Source organism: Anser brachyrhynchus, assembly GCF_964034855.1.
Source record: "Anser brachyrhynchus genome assembly, chromosome: 29".
Lineage (NCBI taxonomy): Eukaryota > Metazoa > Chordata > Aves > Anseriformes > Anatidae > Anser > Anser brachyrhynchus.
In genome coordinates, this window is record NC_137722.1 from 638,093 (window position 1) to 666,021 (window position 27,929).

A 27,929-nucleotide genomic window follows, 5' to 3' on the forward strand; every position below is an offset into this window, starting at 1 on the left:
CGGCGGCCCCCGGGAGAACCGGGAGCGGGGCCGGGAACGGAACCGGGAGCTGAACCGGGACCCCCCGGTACCGCCCTGCCCCCCCTCCAGGTACTGGAGCCCCCCCCCCCCCCCCCGCCCACGTGCGCGCCTCGCGCCCGCTCCGGCACCGCGGGGGTTAACGCGCGCGGAGGGATCCCTCCCGGCAGCAGCGTGCACTGCGGCCCGCGCCGGCCCTCCCCCGTGCCGCAGCGCCGCGCCCTCCGCGCTCCGTCTCCCTCCGCCCGAGCCCCCGCCGACAAAGTAGTGCGGGCGCGGCGGCGGCGGCGCCCCCCCCCCCCCGGCCTTTTCCTTCTCCGTTCCCCCCCCCCCTCCTCCCCTCCCTCCCCGGCCGCGGCCCCGACGAGCGGAGCTGCGGCGGCCCCGGTGCGGCGGGCGGGCGAGCGGCGGGACCTACTTTCCTCTGGAAATGGCCGCACCGGGGAGCGCCTCCCGCCCCCGCTGCCCGGGCCCCGGCGGCGGCGTAGGGGCGGCCGCGGGTAAGGAGCGGCGGGGGCGGCACCGGGGACGGCCCCCCCCACACCCCGTTCACCCCCCCTCCCTCCTCCTCCTCCCCCCCTTCCCCTCCCGGCGGGGCCCCGCGTTTTCCGCTCCCGTTTTCCGCTTTCCCCCTTTCCCCCCCCGGAAGGAAAAAGTCTCCGCCGCTCGCACCGGGCCCCCCCCCCCCCGCCGCTCCGTTACCGGCCCGGGGCCTCGCCTCCGCCTCACCGAGCCGGGAGCCTCCGGGCTCGTCGGGCACCGGACGGGCGGCGGAGGGGCCTTCCCCGGTGGCGGGGCCCCGGGAGCGAGGCCCCCGGGGCTCCCCTTTGTGTCCGGGGCGGCCCCGCCGGTGGGGGGGGGGGCCGGGGGCCGCCGCCGCCGCTCCCCCCCAACCCCCTCGCCCCCCCCCTCCCCGGTCCCCGGGGCAGGCCCCCGGTGATGCCCGGGGCTCGAAGCGCCGCCGGTTCGCGGGGGGAGGGCCGCCGCCGAGCCGCCGCCTGAGCGCGCAGGTACGGCCCGGGGTAGGCCGCGGCGGGGCCCGGGGCCTGGCGCCACCGGGGCGGCCTGGGCCGGCTTCAGGCTGGGCCCCGGTGGCACCGGGGGAGGTGGTGGTGGTGGTAGTGGGGGGGGGGCACCGGGAGGGGGAAGGGGGGTGAACGGGGGGGGGGGGGGCGCAACGCGCTGCCCCCCCCCCCCCCACCGGACCGGATCCGTGGCCCCGGTGCACGCCGGGGCCCTTCCGGGGAGCGCGCGGCCCCCCCACACACACCGGGGGTACCGGGAACCGGGATTTGGGGACGGGGGGGGTGCGGGGCCAACCCCCCCCCCCGCCGCCGCTAGCACCCGGTGGAGCCCCCCCCCAAAAAAAAAACCGGGCCCTCGGTGCGCAGCCGCGGTGGGGCCCGACCGGGAAGGGGGGGGGGGGGGGGGGCGGTTCTCCGGTTCCCCGGTGGGGAGCCGCGGGGGGGGGTCGGTGCCCCCCCGTTATGGAGCTGGGGGGGTCGGTTCCCGACCGTGCCCCCCCCCGGTGCCCGGGGGTCGTGCTCCCGGTGCGCGGCTGGGTGCGAGCGGAGCCCCCGGGGGGGTCCCGGGGGGGGGTTGGGGGGCACGTGGGAAATCCTCCCCCCGGGGGGGGGGGGGGGGGGGGCACGGCCCTGGCCCCCCCCCCGCCCCACCGCGTGTCTCGTCCTCGTGGTCCTGGGGGGGCTCAGCCGGATCGGTGCCCCCCCCCCCCCGGGGAAACTGAGGCACGGGGTGGGTGGTTGGGGGGGGGGGGGGGTCCGGTCTTGGCGTCCTCCCGTTACCGCTGTGCCCCCCCCGCCCTGTCCCCATGTCCCCCCCCCCCCCCCTTGGTTTTAACGTGGGCACCGGGGGGGCTTTGCCTGGTGGAGCCGATGGGTCTGTGGGGGGGGGCTTGGGGGGGTTCCCTGGGGGGTTCTGCTGCCCCCTGCACCCCGGGGGGGGGGCGACGTGGGGGTTGCCCCCCCCCCCCCGGATTTAATTGGGATCCACGTGGCCTCGGCGGAGGGGAATGCGCTGCCCCAGATACCCGGGGCTGCCCCACTCGCCCCCCCCCCCCCGACCTGGGCATCACTGCGGCATGTCCCGGAGGGGGGGGGGACACCTGGGGGGGCTCACGGTGATGGGGGGGGAGCGGGCTGTGGGGTGCAGGGTCTTAGAGACCCCCCCCGGGGAAGGGGAACCTGGTTATGGGGAGCAACGCTCGGTGCTGGGCCGAGCCCCTTTGCACGTGCTTTGGGGCGGGGGGGGGGTGGGTTGCTCTGAGGGGCTGGGGGGGGGGCAGGCAAAGGGCTGGGGGGGGGCACGCGAAGGGCACCGTAGTCCCGCTCACGGCTCTCGCACCCTCGCAGCCGCGCGCCTCTCCGGAGGGACGCAGGAGGCAGGATGGACGAACAGAAAGCGACCGGCGAGGACAAGGACGCGGACGCGCCAGGTGAGCGAGGGGCAGGGTGCTTTTTTTGCGGGGGGGGGGGGGGGGGGGGGGGGGCTGGTGCTTTCTGACCCCCCCCCCACCCAGGACGTGGGTGCTCGTCCCAACCGGCTGCTGACCCCCGCGTTCCCCGCAGCCGACGCGCCCGCGCCCTCGGAGGAGATGGGCAGCGCCGAGGGGGACCCCCTGAAACCCCCCGAAGGAGCCTCCGCGGGGCCGGGGCTGGAGAGCGCGGACACAAGGGGACCTCCGCAGGCCGGCAGGTGAGGACTGGGGGGGGGGGCTCAGGGGCAGCGTGGAGCCTTTGGGGGGGGGGGGGGGGGCGCTTCTGCACGTCCCCGACGCCCTCTGCCCCCTCGCAGCACGCCAGCCCGCCGCTGCGCCCTCTGCAACTGTGGGGACTGGAGCCTGCACGGGCAGCGGGAGCTGCAGCGCTTCGAGCCCGAGCCCGACTGGCCCGAGCGCCTGGGGGGGCTCGAGCCCCCTGAGGGTCCTGGCGAAGCCCCCCGGGAGCCGGAGCCAGCGGGCGATGACCTGGCGCAGGTTGGGTTCTCCGAGCGAGTGTCTGCGGCGCAGCTCTTCGAGCCGACGGGTGAGTGGGGGTCCCGTGGGGGTTCCCCATCCCGTGGGGGTCCCGTGGCCCCCTGGGGGTCCCAATCCCGTGGGGGTCCCGTGGCCCCCTGGGGGTCCCAGTCCCATGGGGGTCCCGGTCCCTGACGCCCCCTCCCCGCAGGGCACTGCTGGGTTCACCGCTGGTGCGCAGCCTGGTCCGCCGGCGTGGAGCGTGCCGCGGCGGGGCTGGCTGGCGTGGGCAGAACTGTTTTCTCAGGGATCTCACAGGTGAGCGGCTCCCGGGGAGGGAGCAGGGGATACGGGGGGCAGGGGGGCAGCGCTCCCCCCCCCCCCCCCCCCCCCCCAACCTCATCCCCAGCCTTGACCCCACCGGGCCGCTCCCCTTCCAGAAATGTGAACACTGTCGGCGGAGGGGGGCCACCATCCCGTGCTGGGCGGCCGGCTGCCCCCGGCTCTACCACTTCCCCTGCGCCGCCGCCAGCGGCTCCTTCCAGTCCATGAAGACTTTTCGACTCCTGTGTCCCGAGCACGTGGCCGAGGCAGCGCAGATGGGTGCGTGCGGGCTGGGGTCGCCGGCCTGGCTGCTGGGTCCTGCTCCCGAGGGGGCACGGAAGCAGAACCGGGCCTCGGGGCTGGCTGGGAGGGGGGGTTCTGCCAGCGGTGGGGGCCCTGACGCCCCTCTCTCCGTGCGCAGAGGATGCCCGCTGCGTGGTGTGCGACGGGCTGGGCGACGCGCGGGACCTGCTCTTCTGCACCAGCTGCGGGCAGCACTACCACGGCGCCTGCCTGGACATCGCGCTCACGCCCCGCACGCGCTCGGGCTGGCAGTGCCCCGAGTGCAAAGTGTGCCAAACCTGCAGGTGAGCCCGGCTCCCCGCCAGCCGCCAGGGGCACGCGGGAGGACGGGGCGCTCACGGTTTTTCTCCCCCCCCCCCCCACCCCGTGCCCCGCAGGCAGCCCGGCGAGGACTCCATGATGCTGGTGTGCGAGGCGTGCGACAAGGGCTACCACACCTTCTGCATGGAGCCGGCCATCGAGGGCGTCCCCGCCGACTCCTGGAAGTGCAAGGTGCGCCCCCCGCTGCCCCCCCTTTCTTTAGGGGGCTTTGGGGGTGCCTGCCCCAGCTTTGACGCGCCTCTGCCCTCCCCCAGAGCTGCAGGGTGTGCTCGGACTGTGGCCGGCGCCCGCCGGAGCTCGACCCCGGCTGCCAGTGGCACCGGAGCTACTCGGTGTGCGAGGGCTGCCAGCAGCGGCGCGGCACGGAGGGAGCCTGCGGGGCGCGGGGACGAGCCCCCCCACCGGACCCCGCGGCCCAGGCGTGAGTTGGGATGCACTGGGGGGGGTGTGTGTGGGGGGGGGAGCAGCTGGGTGCCCCCCTTGGCAAAAACGGGGAGCTGCTGGGATGGGAGGACCCTGGGGTGGCTGCAGCCCCGCTCCCCTCACCGGGTGCCCCCCATCCAGGCTGGTGGCCCCCGATCGCAGCGAGCTGGAGGAGGTGCCCGTGCCCCCAGCCGAGCCTGAGCCTGCGGGGAGCAACGAGGAGCCGCAGCCGGGGGGGGACGCTGAGGTGGCACCCCCAGGCCACGACAAGTCTCCCCCCGATGAGCCACCTCTTGAGAAGAGGCCCCCTGAAGAGCTGCCCCCCGACGAGCCACCCCTCGAGAAGGTGCCCCCCGAAGAGCTGCCCCTCGAGAAGGTGCCCCCCGATGAGCCACCGCCCCCCGAAGAGCTGCCCCTCCAGAATTCACCCCCTAAAGAGCTGCCCCTCGAGAAGCCGCCCCCCGAAGAGCTGCCCCTCGATGTGCACCCCCCGGAGGAGCCGCCTCCTTGCGTGCTGCCCCCCGACGAGCCCCCACCTGACGAACTGCCCCTCGAGAGATCGCCCCTTGACGAGGCGCCCCCCGACGAGATGCCCCCCACCGAGATGCCCCTCGCCGTGCCACCGCTGAAGGAGCTGCCCCTCGACAAACCTCTGCTTGACATCTCGCCCCCTAACGAGCTGCCCCTGGACAAATCGCCCCTCGACGAGCCACCCCTCGACGAGCCTTCCCCCATTGAGCTGCCCCCCAGTGAGCAGCCCCCCAGTGAGCAGCCCCCCGACAAACCACCCATTGATGAGCAGCCCCCCGAGGAGCCACCGCTGGACGAGCTGCCCCCCAGCGAGCAGCCCCCCGAGGAGCTGCCCCTCGACGAGCAGCCCCCTGAGGAGCCGCCCCGCAGCGAGCAGCCCGTTGATGAGCCGCCCCCTAACGAACCAGCCCTCGATGAGCTGCTCCCCGACAAGCCTCTCCTCGATGAGCTACCCCCCCCGGAAGACCTACGCCCTGCCGAGCCGCTCCCCAGCGAGCTGTCCCCCGAGGAAGACCCCAAGCCACCAGGTGAATGGGGACCCCTGCGTCCGTCCCGTTTCCCGGGCCCGTGGGGGTCTCACGCCTGGGCCTCTCCCTCAGCCCGTTGCATGTCCGTCTGCTTTGCTGCCCCGCTGGGGGCGCAGGGGGCGAGGGGACCCCTGTGGCCCCCCTCCTTGACCCCTGCCCCCTCCCGCAGGTCTCCTCCCCGAGGTGGCAGTGGCAGAGGAAGCGCCTGCCCTGGCCCCGGAGGTGCCCTCCGAAGAGGAGATGGAGCTGGAGCCCGAGCCCTTGCTGCTCCCCGAGACCGCACCTCCGCCCCCTGCTCCCCCAGGTGGGTCTGGGGACACGGAGCTCATGGGGGGGGGGGGGGTGTCTGTACTGCAGGCTGTGTCACTGTCCCCTCCTCTGTACCCCCAGATCTCTGTGCTGTGTCACCCGCTCGCCCCCCAGCCCCCTCGCCCCACGCCAAGGAGGATGAGGTGCCCGAACCCCCCAGCAGCCCCGGCACTGCCATGGACACGGAGCCCCCTGGCTCCCCGCCGCCCCCCCTGGGCTCCCCCGCCTGCACCCCGGCCCCCGCCGAGCCCCCCGAGGACGAGGAGATGGAGACAGGCGGTGGTGAGGGGGGGTCACCGAGCAGCCCCCCTGGAGATGGCCCCCACATCAGCCCAGCCCCAGAACTGGGGCCCTTCCCGGGCCTGCCTGAGGAAGAGGAGGAAGAGGAAGAAGAAGCGCCGAGACTGGAGCGGGAGGGCACCAGCGGCAGCTCCCCGCCGCTGAGCGAGGAGGACGGGCTGGAGGAAGGCCGGGCGGGGGGGGACCCTGAATCCAAGGGGTCCCCCCTGCTCCTGGAGCCGGAGGAGTTGGGCCCCGAGACCCCCATGGAAGTGTGCCCAGCTGGGGAGAAGCTGCTGGAGCGTGGCGACGAGGGGGGCCCCGAGCCCCCCGCCCTGCGCCCCCGGCCCGATATCCTCAACGAGATCTCCAACCTGAGCCAGGGGGACACGAGCAGCAGCTTCCCCGGCTCGGAGCCGCTGCTGGGCTCGCCGGACCCTGAAGGCGGGGGCTCGCTGTCCCTCGAGCTGGGGCTGGCCTCGGCCGACGCCAGCCTGCAGAAGGAGGACGCCGGGTCGCTGCCGCTGGGCGCCGAGACTGACGACTCGCTGCTCTTCGAGCCGGCCGCCAAAGGGGATGGGGACAAGAGCCGGCGGCGCAGCTCCCCGGGGCGCTCCCGTGTCAAGCAGGTACAGAGGGGGGGGACCCCACCCCACCGCCCCACCCCGCTGGGGCCGTGCCCCCCTTCCCCGGGCTGCCCTGAGTAGGCGAGGGCCGCGTGCGCGCGATGGGGTGGGACGGGGGCCGTGCCCCTCTGCTGCCTCTGCCCCAGCTGGGACACGCGTGGGGGGGGAGTCTGGCCGGGTCGCCCCCAGCTTGCCGTAACCCCCCCCTCTCCCCTTGGCCCTAGGGTCGCAGCAGCAGCTTCCCCGGGCGGAGGCGCCCCCGAGGTGGGTCCCACGGGGGCCGGGGCCGGGGCCGTGCACGCCTGAAGTCGACCACCTCGTCCGTTGACACCCTAGCAGTAAGGCTGGGCTGGGGGCAGAGGCGGGGGGCCCCGGGGGTGTCCCCGAGCTGCTAGGTGGCAGGGCTGAGAGCCGAGAGTCCCCTCCGTCCCCATCCCCAGCACCCCAATCCCTTGGAAAGGCTCGGGAGCCCTTGGGCCGACGGGCGGGCAGGGGTCCCGGGGGAGGCCTGGGGGGTCTGCCTGGGGCAGCGCTGCGGGGCTGGGGGCTTCACCCCACCGGGGTAGGGCTGGTGCGGAGCTGGCTGCCGGGGAGGGGCTGGCTTGCAGGCGGGGGGCTGCTGCTCTCGGATGTTCCCGCGCGCCCCGGTTTAGCACCAGGCTGTGGCCAGCGCTCCCCAAGCCGTGTGGCAAGCGGGGGGGGCCCTGGCCCTGAGCCCCCAGCTTTGCCCCTTGCCCTGAGCCCCCCGCTCTACCCGCAGCTCGCCGACGTGGAGAGCTCGCCCAGCAAGGAGGAAGACGAGGACGACGACGACACGATGCAGAACACGGTCGTTCTCTTCTCCAACACCGACAAGTTTGTGCTCATGCAGGTAACCGGCGTGCTGCGGGACGGGTGGGACGGGCGCCTGTCGTCCCCCCCCCCGGCTCCTCTCACGGCCCCCCTCCTGCAGGACATGTGCGTGGTGTGCGGCAGCTTCGGGCGCGGGGCCGAGGGTCACCTCCTGGCCTGCTCCCAGTGTTCCCAGTGCTACCACCCCTACTGCGTCAACAGCAAGGTGAGGAGGGCTGTGTCCCCCCCATGCTAGGCTGTGCCCCTTGGGGGGCTCAGGCTGGGAGCTTCGGGGCGTGGGGTGGTGCTGGGCACGTCCCCGTGGATGTGTTGCCACATGCTTTGGGGCGTCCCCTGTGGCCGTGCCACCCCCGGGACCCCTGTGGCTGTGCCGAGGCTCACGTGGCCGCCCTGCCGCCCCCAGATCACGAAGGTGATGCTGCTGAAGGGCTGGCGCTGCGTGGAGTGCATCGTCTGCGAGGTGTGCGGCAAAGCCTCCGACCCCTCCCGGCTCCTGCTCTGCGACGACTGCGACATCAGCTACCACACGTACTGCCTGGACCCGCCGCTGCAGACCGTGCCCAAGGGGGGCTGGAAGTGCAAATGGTGCGTGGGGGGCCCTGGGGAGCCCTGTGGGGGTGGCGAGGGGCCAGTGCTGAGCCCTCTGCTCTGCCTCCCCCCCCCCAGGTGCGTGTGCTGCGTGCAGTGCGGGGCGGCTTCCCCCGGCTTCCACTGCGAGTGGCAGAACAACTACACGCACTGCGCGCCCTGCGCCAGCCTCGTCGTCTGCCCCTTCTGCCGCGAGAAGTACGTGGAGGACGACCTGCTCATCCAGTGCCGGCACTGCGATCGGTGAGCCCCAGGGCTTGGGGGGGGGGGATGCAGCCCCCTCGGTCGCCGCACGCACTGAGGGCTTGCGGTGGCGCTGGGGTTCCGTGTGCCTCTGCCGAGCTTCGGTGCCGCGCAGGAGGTTTGGGATCTCTGAGCGTCCAGCAGCGTTGCTGGGGTCTCACCCCAAAGATTTCTGCCTACTTTGGGGGTGTTTTCAAGTTCTGCACGGGGTAGCAGCCCTGCTCAGGAACGTATCGACAGGGGCAGCTTGGGGTGTTGTGGATCTGGTGTTTTGTGGGGGGACCGGGGCACGTGATGGGTCCCCGCTCTCCGCAGGTGGCTGCACGCGGCGTGCGACAGCCTCTTCACGGAGGAAGAGGTGGAGCAGGCGGCAGATGAAGGCTTCGACTGCAGCGCCTGCCAGCCCTACGTGGTCAAACCAGCCGGTGAGCACCCGGGGAGGGGGACCCCGTGAGGTTTGGGGTCCTCCGTGAGATTTGGGGGCTGTGGGGCAGCACAGCCTCACCTCTGCGCCTGCTTTTCCCCTGCAGTGCCCGCACCTCCCTCGGAGATCTCCGCGAAGGCCAAGGAGCCAGGTACGTGTGGTGCTGTGCTCGGTGCTGCCGGCTTCCCGGGGACCTTCCCGGTGCCGGTCACGCACCCAGTGCCCGTTTCTGTCCCCGCAGAGCCCCAGTATTTCCGCTTCGAGGGCGTGTGGCTGACGGAGACGGGCATGGCGGTGCTGCGCAACCTCTCCATGTCGCCCCTGCACAAGCGGCGGCAGCGCAAGGCGCGCCTGGGCGCCCTGAACGGGGAGGGGGGGCTGGAGGGGGGAGACCCCCTGGGCCCCGATGACAAGAAGGACGGCGACCTGGACGCCGATGAGCTGCTCAAGGCTGAAGGTGTGTTTTTGGGGAGGGGGTGAGCCGGGAAAGGGGGCTGCTGAGGGGGCCCCGCTAACGCCGCTCCCCTTTTGGCAGTGGGGGTCGAGCACATGGAGTGCGAGATCAAACTGGAGGCGCTGGCCAGCCCTGACCGGGACGTGGGGGCTGACGCGGATTCGGGGAAGGGGCTGGAGGACCCGGACGAGTGCAAGAAGAGGAAGCGCAAACCCTACCGGCCGGGTGAGTGCTGCCCACGGCTGCTGCCCACGCGGCCGGGCTGCCCTGGAGCTGCCGTGACCACCCCCCACCTCCTGCTCTGCTCCCCCCAGGCATCGGCGGCTTCATGGTGCGACAGCGCAAGTCCCACACCCGCCTGAAGAAGGTCCCGGCGGTGCTGGCTGAAGTGGGGCGCGAGGGGCTGAGCGCCGAGGGGCACCCGGAGGACGGTAGGGACCCGCAGAGCCCCTTCCCCTTGTCCCCCTGCCACCTGGGTGTCCTCAGGGGACGGAGAGGGACAGGAGGGGTGCGCCCAGGGGTGCGGCGATGGAGCCGTGCTCGAGCCCTTCATTGCAGCACGAGGACAGCCCCGAGCTCATTCACGGAGAGGAATTAACGGGGCTGCCGTTTGTAGGGACTCCTGGGGACCTCCCTGCGGAGGGTGGCCTGGATCCGGGCTCGGCAGAGGGGGACGAGAAGAAGAAGCGCCGGGGGAGGAAGAAGAGCAAGCTGGAGGACATGTTCCCCCCGTACCTGCAGGTGGGATGGCGAGGGGACGGGGATGGGGATGAAGGACGGGGGGGGGACATACCGTGCTGGGTGGGGTGGAGGTGAGGGGATCGCAGCAGGCAGAGGGGACACAGTGGCACCGACTTCTCTTCCTCCTCCTCCTCCTTGGCCAGGAGGCGTTTTTTGGGAAGGCGCTGATGGACCTGAGCAGGAAGGCGCTGCTGGCGGCGGGCGGCGTGGGGGACGGCGCAGCGCGCCCCTCCCTAGGCCAGGGAGCCCCCCGGCACAAGGGGGACCCCAGCGTGGCCGGGGCGCTGCAGGGAGCCCCCCCCGACAGGAGGGACCCCCCCACACACCCCCGAGGTGAGCAGGGAGCAGTGGGAGTCCCAGCCCTGGTGGCGGGGATGTTATTAGGGGGGGATCACTGGGGTACAGGGACCCGCTGTGGGCACTGGGGGGGCGTCGGGGGACAGCGAGGTGTGGGTCGGGGGGCACCGGGGAGGGACCGGGGGACAACAAGGTGTGGGTCGGGGGGCAGCAAGGGGGTCAGGGGACACCGGGGGGGTTGCCCCCCCTCCTAGCCAGGCAGCCCGGCCCTGCTGAGCCTGGTGCTTGGCAGGGGACGACAGCACCGACGGCAGCGCCACAGCCCCCGATGACGATGGCAAGGACGACACAAAGGCCGAGGACCTGGGTGAGCCCTGGGACCCCCCTGGGACCCCTTCACCCCCGGTCAGGGCTCGTTAGGAGCCTCCGGAGGCCTTCGAGGGGCGGCCTAGAGCTCTAGGCAGGGCGGAAAGTAGTGCCCCTGGGTGGGGTGGCGCTCTGCGTGCCCTGGAGATCTGGGGGTTGCTGTCTGCGCAATGGGGCTGGGGGCTGGGGGGGTGTTGTGGGGGCCTGGAGGGGTCCTGGGGGGGGCGTCCCAGACTGGCCACTGAGGGCATCACGCTCACTGCTCCCTGCAGGGACCGACGACCCCAAGAACTCCCCAGATCCCGGGGACGCCGAGAAGCCAGCCACCCCCGGGGAGGGCGCGCTGAGCTCCGACCTCGACAAGATCCCCACGGAAGGTGAGGGTCCCCCAGGGTCCCCCCGTCACCGCTGGGGGGCAGGGGGCCAGGACGCCCCCCCCGTTCCTTCCCCAGCTCCCGGCGGTGGGGCTCAGCTCCCCCTTGTCCTCCTGCAGAGCTGCCCAAGATGGAGAGCAAGGACGTGCAGCAGCTCTTCAAGGACGTGCTGGGCTCCGCCGAGCGCGCCGAGCAGCCCCTGAACTGCGTGGCGCCGGGGATGGAGGCCGGGGGCGCGGGGCAGGACCCCAGCCGGGCGCAGCGGCCGTTCCTGCCGGGAGACCTCCAGCTGCCGGGGCAGGGTGGGTGGAAGCAGCAGAGCCCCGAGCCCCGGGGAAGTCCCGGTGGGTGCAGGAGGGGGGCAGTTCCCTCCCTTTGCCTTGGGAAAGCTGCCGTGCCGCGTCTTCCTCCCCGCTTTCTTCCCTGAACGGGAGCAGTGGCTGTGGCCCAGCAAGGGCTCAGGCTTCTGGGTCTTCCTTGTTGCGCTGGGAATGAACGCGAAAGCTTTTGGGGGGCGCGTGGGGGGAGTCTTGTACTGCTAAAGGCTGATCAAGTGGGCTCGAGGCTGTGCTCTGCCCGCTGCGTGACCGTCTCCTTCTCTCGCAGGGAGTGTTTCTCTGGGCTCGCTCTCTGGTGCTGTCTCCTTGGAGTCATATTCGGGAGTCTGCCAGTCCCCGTTCCTCGATAACCGGTGAGTGGGTGGCTGGGGGGGGGGGCTGAGGTTGACTCCTCAAGCACAACTTGAATGCCCAGGGGCTCCCTTCTCCCCGTGCCCTGCCTGCCCGTGACACCCTGTCCCCCCCCGCAGGGAGCGGAGCGGCTTCTTCAGCCCGGATCACTGCGAACCCGAGAGCCCCTGGGCCAGCAGCTCGGCCACCACCACCCCCTCGACCCCCACGACACCCACGACGGAGGGCGAGGGCGACGGGCTGTCCTACAACCAGCGCAGCCTGCAGCGCTGGGAGAAGGACGAGGAGCTCGGCGAGCTCTCCACCATCTCCCCCGTGCTCTACGCCAACATGAACTTCCCCAACCTCAAGCAGGATTATCCAGGTAGGGCTCTGGGAGGGGCTTTGGGGGCTGGGGGGAGGGCGGACGGAGTTGCTGCCTGGATAAGGGGGATCCCCCCAGGGTTCTGGGTGGGCTCGTCGGGCTAACGCTGACTTTTTCCTCCTCTCGTACCCTCTGCTGCTACCGGACTCCCAGACTGGTCGAGCCGCTGCAAGCAGATCATGAAGCTCTGGAGGAAGGTCCCTGCCACGGACAAAGCCCCCTATTTGGTGAGTGCCAGGGGGCAGCGGGGTGGGTGGGGGGCACGGGGGGCTCCCCGGGGCTGCGAGTCAGCTGCCTTCGTGTTTTTGTTAGCAAAAGGCCAAAGATAACCGGGCGGCTCATCGCATCAACAAGGTGCAGAAGGTACGTGCTGGGGCGAGAGGTGCCCGGCGGCCCTGTCCTAGCCCTGGGGGGGGACCTGGCGCCCCCCCTCCTGCCCCGTTAGCCCCTTCCCCAGCCCGCAGGGAGGGTCGGCGTGCTGCGTCCCCACGGCCCTGACGGCCGGGCTCTCTCTGCAGCAGGCCGAGAGCCAGATCAACAAGCAGACCAAAGGGGAGGGACTGCGCAAGCCGGAGAGGCCCTCGCTGCACCTGCGGATCCCGGTGCCGCCGGGGACACAGCCCGTCTACATCGGCAGCCCCCCCGCCACGGGCGAGGGCTTCCTGAAGCCCCCGTCGGGGGCCGCCGGGGGGCCGGAATCGCCCAGCGAGCTCTTCCTCAAGCTCCCCCCCCAGTCCCCTGCCCAAGTGCCTTCGCACGACCCCTACGGTGCAGCGCCCGCCTACGCGCTGGAGCCCCGCTTCCCTTCGCCCCTGGGCCAGAGCCCCACGGCGGGCGCTGCCTTCCAGCCCTTCCCCGCTCAGCCCCTCGCCGCTCCCCGCACTCTCCCTGGCTCCCAGCCCCCCGACTTCCACCCCACGCCCCCCGGTACCCCCCGGCACCAGCCCGGCACCCCCGACCCCTTCCTAAAGCCCCGGTGCCCCTCCTTGGACAACCTCTCGGTGCCGGGGAGCCCCAGCGCCCGCCCTCCCGAGGCCCTGCTCTCGCCCCTGCCTTTCGGGGAGCAGAAGAAGGGCCTGGAGGTAAAGAAGGAGGAGGGAGGGGGGAGCCTGGGGGTCTGCTCGCCCGGCTACGCGCCCACCATGGGCTACGGGGACTCCCCGGGCGGCCCCCACCTCTCCGCCGCGGAGCTGAAGGCGGCCGACGTCTTCAAAGCCCCCATGACCCCGCGGGTTTCTCAGGTAGAGCCGCAGAGCCCGGGGCTGGGGCACCGACCCCCCGACCCCCATCCCTTGGCCCCCTCGCCCCCCAGCCACCCCGACCTCTACCGCCAGTCGCCCTACCCCGACCCCTACGCGCAGCCCCCGCTGACGCCCCGGCCGCAGCCCCCTCCCGAGGCCTGCTGCGCCCTCCCGCCGCGCTCCCTGCCCTCGGAGCCCTTCTCCCGCGTCCCCGCCAGCCCCCAGTCCCAGTCCAGCTCCCAGTCCCCCCTCACGCCCCGGCCGCTCTCCAACGAAGCCTTCTGCCAGTCGCCCGTCACCCCCCGCTTCCAGTCCCCGGACCCTTACTCCCAGCCCCCCTCTCGGCCCCAGTCCCGGGACCCCTTCACCCCCCTGCACAAACCGCCCCGGCCCCAAATGCCGGAGCCGGGCTTCAAGTCGGTGCCCCTCTCGCACAGCCCGGCGGCCGGCGGGGGCTTTGGGACCACCCCAGCGGGTGAGCCCCACGCCAAGGTGCCGGGTGGGCAGCAGCAGCAGCCCCCCTTCGCCCGTTCCCCCGGCGCCAGCGTCTTCCCGGGCAGCCAGCCCCCCATGCGCTTCACCTTCCCCCCGGCCGTCTCGGAGCCGCTCAAGGGTTCCCCGTCCCACCAGCCCCACGGGATCAACAGCCATTTTGTCCCCGGCAAGCCCCAGAGCTCAGCCTACGCCTCGTCCCCCGGTTTCCACCAGGCCGGCAGCCCCCTGGGGCCGGGCGCCGGGGCTGCCGACACCACCTACAGCCTCTCGCCCCTCCGGCCGCCCTCGGTGCTGCCCCAGCAGCCCCCAGCGCCCCCCCAGCAGCCGGACGCCGCCATCGCCTTCCTGCCCCGAGCCGCCCTGGGGGCTGACAAGAGGGAGGAGGCGGCTGCGGGGCTCACGGCGCCCCCAAACCGGGACCTGGCCGAGCTGCCCGGTGGCCAGGACGGGGCCATGGCCACCGTGAGCCAGTCGGAGCTGGAGAAGCAGAGGCAGGTGAGGGCTCGCCAGGGGGTCGCGTGGGATCCGGCTGGGTTTGGGATGGGCTGCGAGGGAGGAACGTGGGGCATCGCGGTTGGTAATGGGATCGAAGAGAGCCCAGCTCCACGTTTGTTAGCCCTCCAGAGCTGCAAAGGGAGCACAGGCGCCGGGGTGGGGGCAGCAGCCAAAGGTCTGTTGGTTTGTCCCCATCTCGGGGCCAGTGGGGTCTTGCTCTACGCCTGTGCTTGCTCCTAACGCTCCGCTTCCCCCAGCGCCAGCGGCTCCGCGAGCTGCTCATCCGCCAGCAGATCCAGCGCAACAGCCTGCGGCAGGAGAAGGAGAGCGCGGCGGCCGCTGCCACCCCCTCGCCCGCGGGCTGGGCCCCCGAGGCCGGCAGCCAGAGCTTTGAGCTGAGCCGCGGCATGGCCGCCTACCAGCCGGCACAGGTAGGGGGGCACGGGGACACGGCTCGGCTCGGGGTTCGGGATAAACCGATGGCCGGGGTGACGCTTGTGCCCTTTTCTTTTAGGATAAGGGTCTTTTGGGGTCGCTGGCCACCGCGGCTGGCAGCGGGAAGCTGCCCGGCTCGGTCATGGTGCAGGCGGCGTTCGGGCAGGACGAGCGGCTCTCCCGGCCCCCGCCGGCTGCCACCCCGGCTGCCCTGGACATCAATGGGAGGTGAGCACCCCGCACGCGGGTCAGAAACGAGCAGGACGAGGGCCGTGTGCCCCCCCAGCTCACGGGACTTGTTCCGGAGGGATGGGGTAGCTGCACATCCGCAGGATGCGGCTGGAGGGGATCGGGACGCTGCGGGGTGCCCCGTGCACGGTGGGTCGGGGTCGGGGCAGTGCTGAGCTGCCCCTGACACCGCGGTGTCTTGCAGGGCGGCAGTGGGGCCCCCCCAGGCCTTTTACCCTCGCGGGGTCTTCCCGGCGCCGTCCCCGCAGCAGCACCTGTGGCAGCAGCAGCAGCAGCAGGCAGCCGCGGCCCTGCGGCTCCCCGTCACCTCCCGCTTCGCCCCCCCAGCCGCCGGCACCCCCGTGGGCAGCCTGGGCGCCCGCCTGCCAACTCCTCCCGAGCCGGTGCCCGCTTCGCCCGGCACCCTGGGCGCACCCTTCATCGAGCTGCGGCACAACGTGCAGAAGGGGCCTGGGGGGGTCGTGGGCTCCCCCTTCGCTCCCCAGGCTCCCCGGCCTCGCTTTTTCCTGCCCGGGGAGGAGGGCACCCCGCAGCCCCTCTGCGCCCCCGCCATGCCCATGCAGGCGCTCCCTGCCCCGGCGCTGCAGCCCCAGAAGATGCCGGTGCCCCTGCCGCCCGCCTCGCCGCAAGGCACCGAGATGAGCAACAGCCACCACCAGCTGCACGCCAAGGCGGTGCCCCCCGTGCCGCTGCCCACCCCCAGCCTGGAGCTGCAGCACGTCCCCCCACGCCCGCTCTCCTCCAGCTCTGCCCTGCGCCCCGAGGGCCCCAAGGAAGGCCCCGCACCAGCTCCGGCCCCGGGCAAGAGCCAGCTGAGCCTGGAGGGCGGACGGCTGCCCTGCGAGGTGCCGGTGGAGCCCGATTTGGACGACGACTTCGGCTCCCACAAGGACCTGGAAGACGACGACGATTTGGCAAATCTGAGCCTGGATCCGGACGTGGCCAAAGGGGACGATGACTTGGGCAACCTGGACAGCCTGGAGACGGCGGACCCCCACCTGGACGACCTGCTGAACGGCGACGAGTTCGACCTGCTGGCCTACACCGACCCCGAGCTGGACACGGGTGACAAGAAGGACATCTTCAACGAGCACCTGCGCCTGGTTGAGTCAGCCAACGAGAAGGCCGAGCGCGAAGCCCAGCTCAAGACGGAGCCGGCGGGACCCAGCTTGAAGCTCCCTGATCCTGGCGACGGCAAAGACGCGGCCCCATCAGCGGAGAACCAGGAGGTGCCCAAGGAAGGGCTGGTGCCGGGGGTGGGCTTGGGGCCCGCTCCCTGCCCGCCTGGCACCGCGCTGGCACCTGAGCCAGCCTTCAAGGCGCAGGGTTTGGAGACGAAGGCGCTGCCCACCGACGTCAAGCCCAAGCTGGAGGAAGGCTGCCTGAAGACATCGCCCTGCCAGTTCACCGCCGGTGGCCCCGAGCGGCTCCCAGTCCCCGTCAAGTCGGAGGCCCTGCAGGGCACGGATAAGATCTCTGCCTCTTTGGGGCTGACCCTCAAGCCCGGCCAGACCCTGCTGAGCCCCGGCGCCGGCCCTGCTCGCCTCGGCTTGACTCATTTCCCAAACAGCGGCTCTGTGCTGGAGAAGGACCCTTATGCTGGCCCTGGTCGCGGGCTGGCCCCTGCCCAGCTGGGCAGCCAGAGCAACCCTTTGCTGGAAAAGTTTGAGCTCGACAGCAGGGCGCTGGGCTTGGGCAGCACCCGGCACTCGCCAGCCGATGACCTGGATAAAATGGAGAGCTCGCTGGTGGCCAGCGAGCTGCCGCTGCTTATCGAGGACCTGCTGGAGCACGAGAAGAAGGAGCTGCAGAAGAAGCAGCAGATGTCAGCCCACCTGCCCCGGGGCACCCCACACCTCCCAGCCCCAGGGCACCCCATGCTGCACGCGGCGGCGGCCGGGCAGCCCCTGGAGGCGCAGCCGCCCCGCCTGGGCACCCCGCAGGCCCCCCTCCAGCTGGGGCTGGTGACCAGGCCGCAGCTGATGCCGCCACAGCCCCCCCGGCTCGGCACTCCCCAGCAAGGCCCGGCGCTGGCCCCCCACATGGGCATGGCCCCGGGGCAGCCCCACGTCCTGGCAGCCCCCCACGGCGTGCAGGTGGCCCTGGCGCAGCCGCAGCAGAGCCAGCAGCAGGTGCTCGTGCAGAAGCCGATGGCCGGGGTGCAGCCGCCCTCCCTGGGCCTGAAGCCCCCCCAGCTCGTCATGCAGCAGCAGTTGGCCAACAGCTTCTTCCCAGACACAGGTAGGGGCATCGCCTTCACTGCAGCCTGAATCCGGCCCCGGCAGCTGCGTGGGGCCGTCCCGGAGGCAGCCGGGGCGGTTGGCTTGTCTTTTTGGGGCGTGGGGCTCTCGTGGGTTGGGGACGTGGTGCGGCAAAGGGTGAATTTCTTCCCAATTCTTGCAGACCTGGATAAGTTTGCTGCCGAGGACATCATGGACCCCATTGCCAAGGCGAAAATGGTGGCGCTGAAGGGCATCAAGAAGGTGATGGCCCAGGGCAGCATCGGGGTGGCCCCAGGCATGAACAGGTAACGGAAGGGGCATGGCGGGCAGAGGGCATGGGGTGGGTGAGGGCGCATCGGCCTCGGCTCATCCCTTCTCCCTGCGCCTCCCCAAAGGCAACAGGTTTCCCTGCTGGCTCAGCGGCTCTCGGGAGGCCCGGCCGTGTCGGAGATGCAGAACCACATGCTGGCGGGAAGCGGGCAGGTGAGCAGGGGGCACAGGGGGACGGGTCCCCCCCCAGGACTGCCTGGCTGTGAGGGGTAGGGTCCCTGCTGGGCAGGAGCTGCACCGGCCAGCAGCTTCATGGTCCCCTGGGGAGCTGTGGGGAGGAGACAGGGACACCGAGGAGGGGGCACAGCACGGCACACGTCACCAATGCTCCCCTCTGTGCCAGGAACGGAGCGGCACCGACCCAACGCAGGCTCGCCCCAACCCCCCCACCTTCGCACAAGGCGTCATCAGTGAGTACCAAAACGGCACGGAGAGGGGGCAAGGCCTCGTCCTGCCCGCACGGGCTGGGCTGAGCTGGGCTCCGGAGCTGGGGACCCTGCTGAGCCGAGCCCTCTCCCCGCTCCCGCAGACGAGGCCGACCAGCGGCAGTACGAGGAGTGGCTCTTCCACACGCAGCAGCTCCTGCAGATGCAGCTGAAGGTGCTGGAGGAGCAGATCGGGGCGCACCGCAAGTCGCGCAAGGCGCTCTGCGCCAAGCAGCGCACCGCCAAGAAGGCCGGCCGGGAGTTCCCTGAGGCCGACGCCGAGAAGCTGAAGCTGGTTACGGAGCAGCAGAGCAAGATCCAGAAGCAGCTGGACCAGGTAGGGTTACGCGGGCGGGTGGGCGGGCTCCCCGTCTTTTTGGGGGGTGCCCCGGTGCTAACGCCCCCCTGTCCCCCCCCCCCCCGCAGGTGCGGAAGCAGCAGAAGGAGCACACCAACCTCATGGCCGAGTACCGCAACAAGCAGCAGCAGCACCAGCACCAAGCCTCGGCCGTCATGGCCCTGAGCCCTTCGCAGAGCCCCCGCCTCATGTCCAAGCTCCCCGGGCAGCTCCTCTCGGCGCACGGCGTCCAGCAGCCGCCGGGGGCTGTGGTGGGTGCCCAAGGCCTTGGCCAGCAGCCGGGGCAGCCCGGGGGGCTGCGCCTGCCCCAGGGCGGCGTGTCCATGGCCGTGCAGCAGGGCCTGTCCTTCATGGGCCAGCAGGCAGTGGGGAACGCCCCCGTGCCCGGCACCTCCAACGCTTTCTTCCCCGGGAACCCTGCGCTCCGCGGGCTGGCCGCCGACAGCCGTCTGATGCAGGAGAGGCAGCTTCAGAGGATGCAGCTGGCCCAGAAACTGCAGCAGCAGCAGAATATGCTGGGGCAGGTGTCCCTGCAGCAGCAGCAACAGGGCGTCATGGGACAGGCGTCCATGCAGCAGTCGGGTGTGATGGGGCAGGCGTCGATGCAGCAAGCGGGCGTCATGGCACAGGCGTCGATGCAGCAAGCGGGTGTGATGGGACAGGCGTCGATGCAGCAGCCGGGCGTCATGGGGCAGGTGTCGATGCAGCAAGCAGGTGTCATGGGACAGGCTTCAATGCAGCCACAGGGCATCATGGCCCAGACTTCAATGCAGCAGCCCGGTGTCATGGCACAGACACCGATGCAGCAGCCGGGTGTCATGGGACAAGCTTCGATGCAGCAGCCGGGTGTCATGGGACAAACTCCGATGCAACAGCCGAGTGTCATGGGACAAGCCTCCATGCAGCAGCCGGGTGTCATGGGACAAGCTTCGATGCAGCAGCCCGGTGTCATGGCCCAGACTTCGATGCAGCAGCCCGGTGTCATGGGACAAGCCTCGATGCAGCAGCCGGGCGTCATGGCCCAGACCTCGATGCAGCAGCCGGGCGTCATGGGACAAGGCTCGATGCCCGCAGCCATGGTAGGGCAGCAGCAGGCGGCAGCAGCCCCGCAGCCGGGGGCCGTGGGGCAGCCCATGGTGCCGAAGCAGCCGGCGGTGATGGGCAGCCAGCAGAGCCTGCTGGTGCAGCAGCTCTCGCCCCAGCAGCAGCAGCAGCAGCCGGGCTTGCTGGGCCACGCGCCGGGGCTGCAGCACCAGGCGGTGCTGGGCCACCCCGCGCCCCAGCGCCAGGTCCTTCTTGCCCAGCACCAGCAGCGGGTGCTGGGGTCGCCCCAGCTGGCGCCGCAGCCTCCGGGGATGCTGGGGCACCGCCTCGTGCTCTCCCAGCAGCTGGGGCAGGCGCGGGCGCTGCTGGCCCCGCAGCAGCAGAACTCGGCAGCCGCCCAGCCGGGCCTCCTGGGGTTGGGCCAGGGGCAGCCCCCCATCCAGCACTTTCAGCAGCATGGGGCGATGGGCCAGGCTCCCTCCGTGCTGCACCTGAGTCAGGGAATGCAGCCGGCCCCCGTGGTCCTGGCTGCCAAGGACCAGCCCGGAGGAGCGGATGGCAGCGCCCTGCCCGCTGAGGGCAACGAGAGCGGGGGGCAGCTGCACGGAGGGGGCCCTCAGGAGCAGCAGCAGGGAGCCCTCAACCCCCCAGGGCTTGGGGGGCCGGAGCCCCAAGCCCCTAAGCACCAGGCTGAGCTGGGGCAAGGTCAGCAGCTCCTCTTGGGCTCCCCGCAGCCGGGTGTCCTGGGCTCCCTGCCTGCCCAACCGGGGCTGCGGGCGGCTACTGCACCGGGCCCCTTGTTAGCCCCACCGCAGAGCCCCGGGGCCCCGCGCCCCGAGCTGTCCCAGCTGCACGGGGACACCGCTGGGGCTGCGGAGCCGCAGACAGGCTGCGGGACGGGCAAGGTGCCGGCAGGCTCATTGCAGGGCCAGCCGCAGCCCCCGCGGCTCCAGAGCCCCGGGCAGCCCAAAGCAGGGCCAGCGCCACAGCCGGGGGCCACTGCCACCACCGCGCTGTCCCCAGGCCTCCTGGGGCAGGTGCCGGGGCCGGTGATGGGCCAGATCCGGGCTCAGCTCCAGGGTGTCCTGGCGAAAAACCCGCAGCTGCGGCACCTCACGCCCCAGCAGCAGCAGCAGCTCCAGGCCCTCCTGGTGCAGCGGCACCAGCAGAGCCTGCTGCAGCAGAGCCAGGCGCTCCGGCAGCCCGGCCCCTTCCCCGGGCAGGCCCCGGAGCACAGCCCCCAGGCTCGCCAGCCGCCTCCCCGCCCGCTGGGACCCCTCTTCCAGGCCCGGCCGGGTGCCCCAGCAGAGGAGCAGGGTGCGGGCGGGCAGGCACGGGGGCAGCCCCCCACCGGCACCCCTCAGCAGCCCCTGGCTGAGCTGGTGCAGGCAGCCCTGGCTGCTCGTGGCCCCCAGCCTGGCCTCGTCCGGCTCCCCACACCGCCGGCCCCCTCGCCCCTGGGCACAGGCTGCATCCCCCAGCACCTGGCCAGCCCCGAGCAGAGTCCCCAAGAGCCAAAGAAGATGTCACCGGGGGTCCCGGCCTCGGTCCCCAGCCCGGCGGAGCAGGGGCTAGCACCCGATGTGGCGCGTGGCCCCTGGGACCCCGAGGCACCCGGTGCCGACCCGGCTGACCCCGGTGAGACCCACGTCAACGGGGCTGTGCCGGCGGGCGAGCCCCCCCAGGTGTCAGTGAAGCAGGAGCCGAAGGAGGAGGCGGCAGCGGCGGCAGCGGTGCAAGGCGAGCTGGAGGGGGATGAGGCAGCCAGGCTGGAGGCCAACGGGGAGCCCGGGGCTGCCCAAGCCAGCAGCCCGCTGGTGCCGGGTGGCCGCTCCGAGGCCGGTCACCTCCTGCTGCAGAAGCTGCTGAGGGCCAAGAACGTGCAGCTCTCGGCGCAGTGCCCGGGCGAGCTCAACGGGCACGCTGAGGGCCGGGGCGCCGGGATGGAGCCGCGGCCGCAGTCGGTGCTGCTGGGCCGGGAGGTGAGCAGGGTGCCGCGGGATGGGGCCGGGCACAGAGAGCCCCCGGGGTTGCGCTCAGCACGGCTCCCGTTCCTTTTTTCCTCCCCAGGACCCCTCCATCGCCCGCAAACCAGCAGCCACCAAACCCAAGCGGGTGCAGAAGGGGAACGAGCGGGTCCCGGCCTCCCGCAAGAAGCTGCGCAAGGACGAGGGGCTGCGGCCCGGCGAGGCGCTGATGAAGCAGCTCAAACAGGTACGGAGAGGGGGGCCGGGGCTGCGGCGTGGGGCTGTCCCCGTCCTCATCCCCCCCCGCTCACTGCTCTGTCCCCAGGAGCTCTCGCTGCTGCCGCTGACGGAGCCGACCATCACGGCCAACTTCAGCCTCTTCGCGCCCTTCGGCAGCAGCCCCATCAACGGCAAGAGCCAGCTGCGGGGCGCCTTCGGCAGCGCCGTGCTGGACAGCGTGCCCGACTACTACTCCCAGCTGCTCACCAAGGTGAGGGGGGGAGGCTGCAGCCGTGTCCCCTGCCCTGATCTGGGGGCCCTGGGGCGCTGCAGCGTGCTCACGCCCCGCTGTCCCCCTCCCCAGAACAACCTCAGCAACCCACCCACGCCGCCCTCCTCGCTGCCCCCCACGCCGCCCCCCTCCGTGCAGCAGAAGATGGTGAACGGCGTCACGGCCCCCGAGGAGCTGGGCGAGCAGCCCAAGGATGCCGACCCGGCCCGCGAGCCCCATGGCCAGAAAGGTGAGCCTGGACGGTGCTGGGTGGCATGCCCCCACCCCTGCCGCCTTGGGGGACCCCCAACCCCGGTGACACTCGTCCCTTCCCCGCGCAGACACGTCGGCTGTGGAGGTGAAGAGCCTGGACCTGCTGGCGGCTCTGCCCACCCCCCCGCACAACCAAACCGAGGATGTTAGGTGAGCTGCTGGCCTCGGGGACCCCCTGCCCTGGGGTGGGGGGGTGACGCCGGCCGCTTGGCCAGCACCAGCACGGCTGTGACGCCTTCGTCCCCGCAGGATGGAGAGCGACGACGAGAGCGACTCCCCCGACAGCATCGTCCCGGCCTCGTCCCCTGAGAGCGTGCTGGGCGAGGAGCTGCTCCGCTTCCCCCTGCTCAGCGAGGCCAAGCCGGAGCTGGAGGAGCGCGTGCTGTCCCCCATCATCCCCATCATCCCCCGCGCCAGCATCCCAGGTGGGCTCGGGGGGGCACGGGGGGGGCACAGGCCTGGAATATGCAAGGCAAGGCAGGAGGGGGGCGGGCGGGCACGTAGATCAGTGAGGAAGGGGGCTCTGGGGCACGTGGACCGGGTGGGGGGAGTTCATTTGGATTAAGTGGGAGTAAGGGAGGGCAGGGGGGTCTGCAGGGGGGGGCGCAGATCGGGTGGGAGGGTGTCTGTGGGGCGTAGGGACCTGTAGGAGGGGAGATAGAGATGGGTAGGGCAAGGTGGGGCAGGAGAAGGGTCCTTGGGGAGGGGTCCATGGGGTGCTCTCCCAGCTGCTCCCTGCACCCATGGGTGCTGGATGCTCTCTGCCCCTGTCGCCGTACCCTGCTCTCTGTCGCCTGGGCGGTCGGGTGGGGCCCGCGCAGCTCTGAACCCCCTCTCCCCACACCAGTGTTCCCTGACACGAAGCCCTACGAGGCCGCGGAGCCTTTCGGGGCACCTCCGGGGAAGGTGGGGGCAGCCGGCCTGGGCGCCCCGTGGGAGAAGGGCAAGAGCAGCGAGGTCTCCGTCATGCTGACCGTGTCTGCGGCAGCCGCCAAGGTGAGCGAGGGGACGAGGCCGGCAAGATACCGGGGGCACCGTCGGTGTCCCCGTGCGGTGACAGCCAGGGCCGCGGACCCATCACGTCCCTCTTCCATCCAGAACCTCAACGGGGTGATGCTGGCCATGGCCGAGCTGCTGAGCGTGAAGATCCCCAGCTCCTACGAGGTGCTGTTCCCGGACGGCCCCATGCGAGCGGCCGTGGTCGAGGCTAAGAAGGTGGAGGTGGATGTGGCCGGTGAGCGTCCGCCTTGTCCCTCGTCACCACGGGTCCCTTGTCCCCAGGCCGGGCGCCCGGTGTCCCCGTGCTGGACGCCCCGTGACAGGCTGTCTGTCACAGGGATGCTGGGGGGCAAAGAGAAGGTGGCGCTGGCCGGGAAGGTGCCGGAGAGCAGCTCGGAGTGGCTGAAGCAGTTCGATGCGGTGCTGCCCGGGTACAGCCTCAAGGGCGAGCTGGATCTCCTGACGCTGCTCAGACAGGTCAGCGGGGCCTGGGGTCCCTTGGGGGGGGCTCTGCGGCCATGAGAGAGGAGTAGGGGGGGTCTCCGTGGGGATGTGGCCGTGGGAAAAGGGTTTTGGGGTGCCTGCAAGGCTACGTGGGGGCACTGGAGGGGGAGCCCTTTGGGACCGAGGTGTGTGTGGGGGTGCCTGGAGGACTGAGGTCTGCCCGTGGAGAGGTGCTGAGGCCCTTGTGGGACCGTGTCACCCCAGGGTCCCGTGGAAAGGGTTGGGGAGGTCCTTGCAGGTCTGGGAACGCGATGGGTTGCTGCAGGGACCCCCCCACTGCGATGCATGGGGGAGATAGGGGGGGTCTGACAGCGTCCCCCGTGCCTCAGGAGAGCCCCGTGCCCGAGAAGACCCTGCACCACGGCTACGTCAACAACGTCTCCAACCTGGACGTGCGGCAGCTCTCCGTCATGCCCCAGGAGCCCTCGCCCCCCTTGTCCCCCTCCGTCCCCTCCCCATCCAGCCCCGCCGAGGCCGCCAGAGTCCCCGACCCCGAGGCTGCCCACGAGGCGGCCCCGGCACCCCCGTCGCCACTGCCCCCCGCCCCCTCGCCAGCCCCCGGGGAAGAGGGGGCCGCGGCCCCCCACTCGCCGCCCCGCTTCAAGCCGCGCTCGCGGCCGCCGGAGGACGGGGACGAAGCCCGGCCGCGGCTGAAGAAGTGGAAGGGGGTGCGGTGGAAACGGCTGCGCTTCCTGGTCACCATCCAGAAAGGGGGGGCCAAGCGGGACGGCGACAAGGAGATCGCGGAGTTCATTGACAAGCTGGGCACCACGCTGCGCCCCGAGAAGGTGCCGCGGGACCTGCGCAAGTGCTGCTTCTGCCACGAGGAGGGCGACGGGGCGACGGACGGGCCGGCCCGCCTGCTCAACCTCGACCTTGACCTCTGGGTCCACCTGAACTGCGCCCTGTGGTCCACGGAGGTCTACGAGACGCAGGGGGGGGCCCTGATCAACGTGGAGGTGGCCCTGCACCGCGGGCTGCTCACCAAGTGCTCCCTGTGCCAGAAAACTGGCGCCACCAACAGCTGCAACCGCATCCGCTGCCCCAGCGTCTACCACTTCGCCTGCGCCATCCGCGCCAAGTGCATGTTCTTCAAGGACAAGACGATGCTGTGCCCGCTGCACAAGCTGAAGGGCCCCTGCGAGCAGGAGCTGAGCACCTTCACCGTCTTCCGGCGCGTCTACATCGAGCGGGACGAGGTGAAGCAGATCGCCAGCATCATCCAGCGGGGCGAGCGGCTCCACATGTTCCGCGTGGGCGGGCTGGTCTTCCACGCCATCGGGCAGCTCCTGCCGCACCAGATGGCCGACTTCCACAGCGTCACGGCCCTCTACCCCGTGGGCTACGAGGCCACGCGCATCTACTGGAGCCTGCGGACCAACAACCGCCGCTGCTGCTACCGCTGCACCATCTGCGAGAACAACGGCCGCCCCGAGTTCGTCGTGCAGGTCATCGAGCAGGGCCTGGAGGATCTGGTCTTCTCCGACTCTTCGCCGCAGGGTGAGCACCATGGGGAGATGCTGGTGCTGCCTTCCTCCTCCCCAGAGCTGCGGTTGAGCCTCCGGCTGCTTTGGGAAGGGGGGAACGGGGTAAAAAGCGTCCTCGAGCTGCGGGTCCGTGGCTCAGTCCCCGCTCTTTTTCCCTTGGCAGCCGTCTGGAACCGGATCATCGAGCCGGTGGCGATGATGAGGAAGGAGGCCGACATGCTGCGGCTCTTCCCCGAGTACCTGAAGGGCGAGGAGCTCTTCGGCCTTACGGTGCACGCGGTGCTGCGCATCGCCGAGTCGGTAGGTCCCAGGGCTGGGCCGGGGGGCTTTGGGGTGGGGGGGTGTTTCCCCTCTGCAGCCCCCTCGAGAAAGGACCGGCGGCCGTGCCGGTGGGGCTGGGGGTGGCCGTGGTGCTGCCGCTCAACCCCCGGCCCCTCGGCTCCCTCCTTCGGCAGCTGCCCGGCGTGGAGAGCTGCCAGAACTACCTGTTCCGCTACGGGCGCCATCCGCTCATGGAGCTGCCGCTGATGATCAACCCCACCGGCTGCGCCCGCGCCGAGCCCAAGATCCTCACCCACTACAAGCGGTGAGCGGGGCGCCGAGGGCTGGGGCCCGTGGGAGAGCCGGGATCCCCCGGGGCACCCCCTCGGCTCTGACACCCTCCCACTGTGTCCCCCCCCTGCTCCTTTGGCAGGCCCCACACCCTGAACAGCACAAGCATGTCCAAGGCCTACCAGAGCACGTTCACGGGCGAGACCAACACGCCCTACAGCAAGCAGTTCGTGCACTCCAAGTCCTCCCAGTACCGGCGCCTGAAGACGGAGTGGAAGAACAACGTCTACCTGGCGCGGTCCCGCATCCAGGGCCTGGGGCTCTACGCCGCCAAGGACATCGAGAAGCACACCATGGTCATCGAGTACATCGGCACCATCATCCGCAACGAGGTGGCCAACCGGCGCGAGAAGATCTACGAGGAGCAGGTGGGGGCCCTGGGGGGGTTTTGGGGGGCCGTGGGGGGGTTGTGGGAGGCTTGGGGCAGCAGTCCCACACCTTCTATCCCCCCCTCCCCCCTTAGAACCGCGGCATCTACATGTTCCGCATCAACAACGAGCACGTCATTGACGCCACGCTGACGGGGGGCCCGGCCAGGTGAGCGTGGGGCCATGCCCCCCACCCCCAACCCTTCCGCTGAGGACCCCTGGTGCCTCCCCCCCCCCAGCTCGGTGCTGATGCCGCCGTGCCCCCCTCCCACCCCCCCCCAGGTACATCAACCACTCGTGCGCCCCCAACTGCGTGGCCGAAGTCGTGACCTTCGACAAGGAGGACAAGATCATCATCATCTCCAGCCGGCGCATCCCCAAGGGGGAGGAGGTCAGGCGGGGGGCACGGGGCGGCCGGGGTTGGGGGGGGGTGGAGAGGGGGGGTTTTGGGGCGCGGGGCCGTGCCGTGCGTGACTCCCTGCTCCCCCCAGCTCACCTACGACTACCAGTTCGACTTCGAGGACGATCAGCACAAGATCCCCTGCCACTGCGGAGCCTGGAACTGCCGAAAGTGGATGAACTAGCTGCGAGAGAACGGGGGGCCGGGGGTGGCTCGGAGCCCTCTCGGGGACGCGCCGGTGTCCCCCAAGGGCCCTCCGCCGGGGACGGGGCCCCGGGGCCACGGAGGTGCCAGGGCGGTTGATGGCGGCCACCGGGGCACGGAGGCCGCCGGCCCGGCCCGAGCGGGGACAGACGGACGGACGGACGGACTGGCAACTCAGGGTTTTCTTTGCTTCGTCCTTCGAGGAAGGGGGGGGGGGCCCGGCGAGCCTCCCCTTCCCCCCCCCCCAAAAAAAACCAACCCCCCCCCTCACTCCCCCGCCCGCCTCCCTCGTGGCGGGGGGAGCCACGGAGGTGGGGGGGGGGGGGGGAGCAGGAGCGGTCCCAGCGGAGCCGGAGCGAGTTGGGAGCCGCCGGCCTGGATTTTTAGAAACAAACCTTAATAATATTTGCTCGCTAATTACCAAGGTAACACAGACTCCTTGAGCTCGACAATCCGGGCTCTGCCCCGTCGTGCGCCGGCGGCGGCCAGAGCTCGCCTCGGTTCCTTTTTTTTGTTTTGTTTTGTTTTGTTTTTCTTTTTTTTTCTTTTTTCTTTTTTTTTTTTTTTTGCTCTCTTCTTCTTTTTGTGCGTCTCGGACGAGCCCCGGAGCGAGCGGAGCGACGCGGGAGGAAAAGGCGCGCGCGCGGCGAGGGCCCCCGCCAGACACAAGGAGCTTCTGCACCCAAACCTACCTCATTTCAAGTGTTAGATTTTTCGTTGTTTTTAAATGTGAGCCCCCCACCCCCCCCCAACACCCCTACCCCCCCCCCCCAGCCTCCCACGGGGGGCGGCCGTGCCCCAGCGCCTCCGGTTGCCCCCCCCCTTGGGATGTGCCCCCCCCCATTTCTCCTCTCCCCCCCCCCTTCTCCCCATCCCCTCTGTGGCTGCAGAACGCCCCTGGCGGGGGGGGGAGTCCCCTGGGGGAGGCGGAGGGGGGGGGGACGCGGGGCACCCCTGCCCTCATGTGTGTCCCCCCCAGCCGTGCGATGTGCCAAGGTGCAAGGTTGGGGGGGCTGAGGGGGGGGGAACAGGGGATGGGGGGGCACTGGCCCTGCTCCCCCCAAAGCTGGGGGTGGGGGGGGCAAAGGGGATCGCCCCCCCCCCTCGCCCTCCGCGCCCACCGCTGGGGCTCCGCTGTTGGCACGGGGGGGGGGGGGGGGAAGGTTATTTATCTATTTATACCTTATATTGTATATACTAGATGGGGGGGGAGGGGGGGCTCTTTGTGCTCTGCTGGGCTGAGATTGGGGTTGCAGGGGTGCACGGGGGCGGGGGGGGGCCACGGCATTTGGAACCCCCCCCAG

The 27,929-nt window shown here is 71.4% G+C and overlaps 1 protein-coding gene across 4 annotated transcripts; it reads left to right on the plus strand.

Moving 5' to 3' along the window:
- Window positions 1–383: 383 nt before the first annotated feature.
- On the plus strand, window positions 384–27,711 carry KMT2D (lysine methyltransferase 2D). Of its 4 annotated transcripts, none has more exons than XM_080570701.1 (55): window positions 384–518; window positions 2,391–2,473; window positions 2,607–2,733; window positions 2,833–3,062; window positions 3,204–3,310; window positions 3,433–3,595; window positions 3,738–3,903; window positions 3,997–4,111; window positions 4,195–4,361; window positions 4,505–5,421; window positions 5,591–5,725; window positions 5,812–6,638; window positions 6,860–6,973; window positions 7,396–7,506; window positions 7,588–7,692; window positions 7,891–8,072; window positions 8,154–8,318; window positions 8,634–8,743; window positions 8,849–8,893; window positions 8,984–9,199; window positions 9,278–9,421; window positions 9,511–9,627; window positions 9,813–9,937; window positions 10,081–10,270; window positions 10,527–10,601; window positions 10,873–10,977; window positions 11,094–11,318; window positions 11,581–11,665; window positions 11,783–12,027; window positions 12,181–12,254; window positions 12,340–12,390; window positions 12,546–14,258; window positions 14,516–14,689; window positions 14,773–14,921; window positions 15,127–17,183; window positions 17,346–17,469; window positions 17,560–17,647; window positions 17,838–17,904; window positions 18,024–18,256; window positions 18,346–21,303; window positions 21,392–21,535; window positions 21,614–21,778; window positions 21,872–22,028; window positions 22,120–22,201; window positions 22,301–22,476; window positions 22,899–23,047; window positions 23,150–23,285; window positions 23,388–23,527; window positions 23,884–25,054; window positions 25,205–25,341; window positions 25,497–25,627; window positions 25,736–26,021; window positions 26,117–26,190; window positions 26,304–26,412; window positions 26,513–27,711. In XM_080570701.1, exons 2-55 carry the CDS (start codon window positions 2,425–2,427, stop codon window positions 26,603–26,605), a joined length of 16,200 nt encoding a protein of 5,399 aa, XP_080426827.1. In that variant the 5' UTR covers window positions 384–518; window positions 2,391–2,424; the 3' UTR covers window positions 26,606–27,711. The 4 variants fall into 4 exon arrangements, with proteins under 4 accessions (XP_080426827.1, XP_080426829.1, XP_080426830.1 ...); XM_080570703.1 differs by having other exon boundaries at window positions 11,094–11,276; XM_080570702.1 differs by lacking the exon at window positions 384–518 and adding an exon at window positions 659–1,028.
- Window positions 27,712–27,929: the final 218 nt, after the last annotated feature.

What these genes read in the sequence shown, in the direction of transcription:
- KMT2D (XM_080570701.1), top strand. Translation starts at nt 2,425, where the DNA reads ATGGACGAACAGAAAGCGACCGGCGAGGACAAGGACGCGGACGCGCCA. An exon ending in GTGGCCCCAGGCATGAACAG is followed by an intron (nt 17,470 to 17,559) that starts GTAACGGAAGGG and finishes GCCTCCCCAAAG; the next exon opens with GCAACAGGTTTCCCTGCTGG. An exon ending in AACCAAACCGAGGATGTTAG is followed by an intron (nt 22,202 to 22,300) that starts GTGAGCTGCTGG and finishes TCGTCCCCGCAG; the next exon opens with GATGGAGAGCGACGACGAGA.